The 6000-nt window shown below is 59.2% G+C and overlaps 1 protein-coding gene across 3 annotated transcripts in view; it reads left to right on the top strand.

Annotated features, from left to right (window-relative positions):
- Window positions 1-1173: 1173 nt before the first annotated feature.
- Window positions 1174-6000, top strand: part of NSD1 (nuclear receptor binding SET domain protein 1) — a 59965-nt gene continuing 55138 nt past the window's right edge. Inside the window, exons 1-2 of one of the 3 annotated variants that reach the window (XM_057412014.1) lie at window positions 1174-1291; window positions 1495-2156. In XM_057412014.1, coding sequence (XP_057267997.1) covers window positions 1515-2156 — 642 coding nt within the window. In that variant the 5' untranslated portion in view covers window positions 1174-1291; window positions 1495-1514. Of the gene's footprint in view, window positions 1292-1356; window positions 2157-6000 lie in introns of those variants that run through there. The other 2 variants (XM_057412015.1, XM_057412017.1) reach the window with 2 other exon arrangements.

The following is a 6000-nucleotide window of genomic DNA, read 5'->3' as shown; positions in this document are numbered from 1 at the left end:
GCCCCCCGCCCGGCCGCCCCCGCCCCGTGCCTGCCCAGCCGTGCCTGCCCAGCCGTGCCGGTGCGGCGGCGGCGTGGCGCGGCGCCCGGACCCGCGCGGCTGGCGGCGGAGACCCCGGCCCCCATCTGGAGGTAGCGACGGAGCCGCCACCGCCCGCCGCGGGGCCGCCGGCCGGCCGAGGAGGAGGCGGTGGGCGCCGATGGCGGCCCGGCCCGGCGGAGCGGGCGGGCGCGGGGCCGGCGGCGCGCCGCTCGGCGGAGGGAGAGAGGGCGGGAGCACGGCGCTCGCTGTCCGGGAGCGGCGGAGCCCCGGCGAGGACAAGCCAGGCCGCGGGCACCCGGGCGCCGCTTCCCGGCGGGCGAGGCTCGGCGAGGCTCGGCAACAGCACGGCCCGGCACAGCGGGGCCCGCGGTGGGCGACGGCCCGGCCCGCGGGTGGGTGGCGGGGGGGAGGGCGGTCGGGGCGCCGGGCCCGGCGGACAATGGCAGGGGGTACCCCGAGCCCGGCGGGGGAGGGCGGCGGCCCGCGACCCCCGCCCCGATGGCTGCCCGCTGCGACCGGGACCGGGACCGAGGCGGAGCCGGCGGTCCGTGCCGCTGGGCAGCAGCCGCCGGGTGCCCCGCCGGGGCGCAGGGCCTGGCGACTCCATTTTGTGGGCGCTCGCAGGCCTGTGGCCTGCTTACCGGCCCCGCGGCCGACCGGGAGGGGGAACGGAGGGGGGAGAGGGCAGCGGCCGGCTGGGGCACCGGGGCCGGCAGGTGAGGCACTGCCCGGCCGCCCCGTCCCGCCCCGTCCCGGAGGCCCGGTGCCCCCACCACTGCTTGAGATGGGGGTAGCGGGCCCGAGGGTGCGGGGCCGGGTGTGCCGCCATGTGCGCGAGGCCGAGCCGGTGTGTCCGGTGCGCAGGGGGGAGCGGGCCCGGCGGGTCACACCGGGGGGGGGCAGCACTGAGTGTGTGTACCCCGGGGTGATGGCGCTTACGGGAGGGGGAGTAAGGGGGGGCGCCCGTGGATGGGGGGGGCGGTGGGGGGTAAGGGGATGGGAGGGGGGGAGCTCGCGCGGGCGCGCGCTGATTGGCCGCCGCCGAACCCCAAGAGTGGGCGCGGGGGGGCGCGCGCAAGCGCGGGTCGCGCGCGCCGGCGGGATGGCGGCGCCGGGCGCGCGCATGCGGGGGAGGGAGGAGGAGGGAGGCGGCGGAGCGGCGCTGGCGGGGCCTGGCCCGGCCGGGTCGGCGCGTCTCCTCCTCGGCCCGCACCGCGGGCAGGCGGCGAGCCGGCCGCGGCGGCCGCAGGTGAGCGGCAGCTGCCCGGACAAGGCGGCCGGGCCCGAAGCCAGCCGGAGTCGTGTCGTGCCTGTGCCGGGCGGCGGGCCGAGGCCTGTGGCCTAGCGCTGAGGCGACGGCGTCGGCCCGCGCGGGGCCGGCGGATCGCAGAGGGCCCCCGGGCGCGGCTGCCATTTTGCGGCAGTGCTGACCCCATTGTGCTGTGCCCGCAGGTGGATGCCCGCGGCCCGGCATGGAGCAGGCCTGCGAAGTGAGCCGCCGCAGCTGCCTAGTCCCCTTCGGCACCTCGCTGGCGGCAGCCGAGGCCAAGGGCGGCCCCGAGCCGCCCGCCATGCAGCTGGCGGCCGCCAAGCCCGTGTACGGCCAGGATCCCTCGTCCTGCTACATCCCTTTGCGCCGGCTGCAGGACCTGGCCTCCATGATCAACGCCGAGTACCTCGGCGGCGCTGCCGACGGTGCTGAGGCCCTGCCCGACCCCGGCTCGCCTCCACCCCGCCTCCCCGCTGCGCAGGACCCGTCAGCCGGCGTCGACGGACCCGGACCGGCGGCCGAGGCGCCCCGCGGGGCCTTGGCCTTCCCCCTGCTCCTGCGGGACGACGGCGAAGAGGAGGCGGAGGAAGAGGGCACTGAGACGCCGGAGGAGGAGGACGAAGACGACGACGACGACGAGGACTACGACGAAGAAGAGGAGGTGGACGCGGAGGAGGAGGAGGCGGCCGAGCCCGTCTCCCGGAGCCGAGGCCACTCCGGGCCGCAGCAGGGCCGCGGAAGCCCTCCGCCGCCACTCTTGCAGCCGGTCGAGCCGGTACCGATTACGGTGTCGGACGGCGGCCCCGGGGAGAAGCCGGAACCTTCTGTCGCGGCCCTGCAGCTCGTAAGTACCGGCGGGGGGAGGGTGGCGCCGGGCGGGGGGCCGTGGCCGCTGCCATTTTGCGGCGGAGGCCGGCGAGGCGCGGTGCGGCGGGGCCGGGCCGGGCGCCCTCGCAGCCGGCACCCTCGAGCGTGGGCAGCCATCTTGCCGAGGGGACCCTGCGAGGCGCCGTGGCCGCAGCCTGCGGCTGCCGCCCTTCGGGGCCAGCGGGGCCAGCTGTCAGCGGGCTCTGCTGCGCACCTTCCGCGGCCTCTTTTCCTCTCGGGAGTAAGAGCCATCATCACCGCGCCGCACAGCAGCGGATCACCGCGAAGTTCGGTGGAGTTTTTCCCCCATTACAAGGTTCTTTTTCCTTTTCTTTGCGCGCACTGCAGATGAGGAGGGCAGGAGGAACGCTTTTCCTATCCTGCCAGCTTCGCTGTGCCGCTGTCAGACGGCTCTTTGTTTGGCCTGGCTGGAGGTACCCAAGCTGTGAGAGTTTGGCGGTGGCCAGGGAGGGGCCGTGTCACGGCCTGACAGACCCCGGCCAGGAAAGCTGGCCTGCTAGTTTGGCTTTTTTTTTTTCTTTCTGAGCTCACAAATTCCTTTATTTTGTTTTCTGATATGCTTAATAAGAAGCAAAACTGGTTGAACTTTCAGAATTCTGAGTTAGCTGCATTCAACTTTATTGTAAAATGCGTTTTTGAACGGAAGTATTATTTCTGGGTCGTCCTCAGAGTGATTATTTGCAGATATGTATGTATATTTCTTGCAGCTCTTAAGTGTTTTTTTTGGGGGGGTGTTATTAGTTGTGTATGTATTTCTTAGATATGTTTTGGCAAATTTAAGGTTCTTTACTGGAGGATGCTCTGGGTGTTAAGCATTACTTGATGCAGGGTGTGAAAATCAACACATGTGACAGCACTGACACCAAAACCATCTTGCTCTCTTTAATTTCAGTAGAGCTGCTGATGCTGGACAGATGCTCCTGGTGCCTACAGCACTTGCGGAGAAATATTTGCTTTCACCTGAGTGCAGTTGGGAACATGCAGTGTTCCTGCTGTGTGCTCTGGAGGAGGGGGAACACTTGTCACAGGGAAGGGGCGATTTCAGGAAGGTGCTGACAGCGGCTTAATTTGTCAGGCTCAGCTCTGACTTGTGGATCCTCTTGAATGTTCCTTGGGAAGAGTCATTCTCCTCGTGGATACTCAGTTTTGAGTGTTTGGGGGTAAGAGGCTGCTGTTGGGCCGAGGTTTGTGCACACACTTAGGTTTGTTTTGTAGAGCAAAGCGGGGATCATTCAACAGACATGTGCTCAGTGATGCGGTTGTGGGAGGGTCTCACTTTGTAAACAGAAGCGAGCAGAGGTACTTTCACAACACTTGTCTCTGCCATGGCTTTACAACGTGCTTCACAGAACTGCAGCTTGTACGGTGACAAAACTGGCTTAGTGATTGAGCCTGGTATTTGAATATGCATCTAGGGGTTGACCTTCCCGTAAAACTGCCTTCCTGTTTGCTGTGGTACATTAGTGTTGCTGAATTGTGCTGGTGACTTAAAACATAGCTGCATTCAGAAGAAAACACAAAGAACAGCGTTTTTTAGGCAGCCTGGGGTCCTTCTCAGGTGTTGAATTCTTCCTTTAGTAAGTGCTGGTTGTCTGAGTGGTCCTTCGTTTTAGCCTTCTGCTTGTGGGATGGGAAGAGAAGGGGGATTTTTCTCTCTGCCAAGTTATCAATGTGACAGTTAAATCTTCTGTTGAACATGACATAGTAACTGGAAATAACCAGGTTCGCTCCTGCGATCATGTGTGGATGTCGGCATTTAATTCCAGCCTCGTTTGTGTTTGGGTAACTGGAACCAACTTTGAGAGCCTGCTAAAACTAAAACTAAACAAAAAAACAGCCTGAAACAAGAACCACAAGCCCTTGGGAGTTCTTCACTGATGTATTTAGGCTGCTTTGTCACAGCTTGGGCTACTGTTCCAGGTAATAACCTTTATCCAGCCTGATGATGGGGCTCCTCCACCTTACAGAGAGACTTTTTCAGAGCCTTTATTCTTGAGGCTTAGCTGCTGCTCAAACTTCCTGCATGTATCTCAAGACCTCTGTGTCTGCCCCTTGCAGGCTTTGAATTTTTCACTAGGTCATTGTGAACTGGCTTTGAAAATGCTGATTTCCAAAACGTCAGGAGTGCTTCCAGCTGAAGGGCCATCTTTTGGATTTAGTCTTTAGTGGGATGCAAAGTTCAGCATTTAAGTAGTGCCTCTGGGTGGCAGGTATTGTTTTGTATGGGGATTTGTCAATAGCCCTGGCATCCTGTACTCAAATGTTGCCCCAAACGGGGAAGAGGTTGCTCAGACAGCATTCAGTTGTAAAGAGGGATCTGCATATTCTGAAGTGAAGCTATATTAAGTGTCAAGTTAATCTTAAAGTTGACTGAAGCTCCCCATGCTCCCAGCAGCCACTGACAGATTTTGTGTTGGAGAGAAGAAACTTACAGCAGTGGTTCTTGGGTCTTGTTTCTGCTCCAGAAGTGATGGTGCAGTGACTGCTGGCAGCTGCTGGCTTACTTCCTTGTGCATGTGTTTTGGGTTATTGCCACTTAAATTGAAACAGGAGGCTGTTTTTTAATTTCTCTGTTCTTTACCATCTTGACATGAGCTTCTCTTTAGTGCTTTCCCAGCCTTTATGAGTTGAAGAAGTCCTGGGCAGCATTTTTTGGAGTTAAGAGGGAGAATTGGGCCCTGTCTCCAGCACTGGGGAGGATGGGTACAGCCACATAGGGTCTGAGTGACATGGGTCTTGCTTGAACTCAGTTGCTGTGGAGCAGGAGGTGGATGTGTCTCTGACAGAACCCACATGATGAAATTTTGCTTTTTTAATGTAATTTTTGGTGCTTTATTATTTGGCTTTTGCTTTGTCAGTTTGTTGGCTTTTAATTGCTACCCACAAAACATGTCAGAGTCATTTGGTTTGCAGAGTTGAGCACTCGGAATCAGAGTTGTTGGATTCAAGTACATCTGTGCCACTCTTGGTGCATGCATGTTCTGCAGTGTATGATCCCGGTTAAACATTCATAAGCTGTTTTTTCCACGGGATGCTGATGGATTCAGGCTGCAGGGCGTGCAGAGCTCGCATGTGGCACTCGCTCAGTGTTGCTTTTCATTCTTCTCATACTATTTCCTTGTCCAGCTCCACGCTGTAGGAGTGTGATGTTCAAGTAATGGCAGTGATGAAATGAGGTACAGGGAAATCCAGAACCACATCTTTCATCACTAAGGATGGCTGCTTCCAGTGGCTGGATGTAAGGAATGAGTAAGGCATATGTGTAGGGCTACTGGAAGGTTTTCACTTTACCAGAACCACACTGTATGCAGTGTGTTAAAAGCATTGAAGGCCAGCAAAGTCCTCTCTTTAAGCGTACAATTAAGCCATGACGAACTTGAGTTCTGTTGCAGTCTGCAGCTGTGGGGAGAGTACTCTCTTTATAAAGAGGATGTGTCCCTGAGTGAGAGTTACTCGGGTTCTTTGTTTATCAACTGAGATGTGTAGTGCCATTTCTCTCTTTGCTAAAAATAAAATGAAGGAACCAATGCCACGTGGTGTGTGTTACTCCTGCAAGTGGTTCTGCAAGAGTCTCCTACTACAGACTGATTCGAGGTGTAACTAACTACCAGTAATATTATATCCCTGAGACACAATAGGCATGGCAGTGGTTTGTTTGAGCACGGAACATAAATTTCCTTGGTCAGTTGACATCTTCCTGGTGGAGAGATCATTTCCATTTGGCTGTCTGCACTTGTTGCGGACATGGTTTCCCCCTCTGCGCACCTGGTGAGACCAGGCTGTAGGCACACTGCTGTCCC

The sequence above is a fragment of the Pezoporus wallicus genome, unplaced genomic scaffold (genome assembly GCF_028554395.1).
Source record: "Pezoporus wallicus isolate ANWC-B61680 ecotype Strahan unplaced genomic scaffold, APGP_CSIRO_Pwel_v1 contig_6354, whole genome shotgun sequence".
Lineage (NCBI taxonomy): Eukaryota > Metazoa > Chordata > Aves > Psittaciformes > Psittacidae > Pezoporus > Pezoporus wallicus.
Note: the sequence above shows the minus strand (reverse complement) of the source record. Positions and strands in the feature narration are given on the sequence as shown.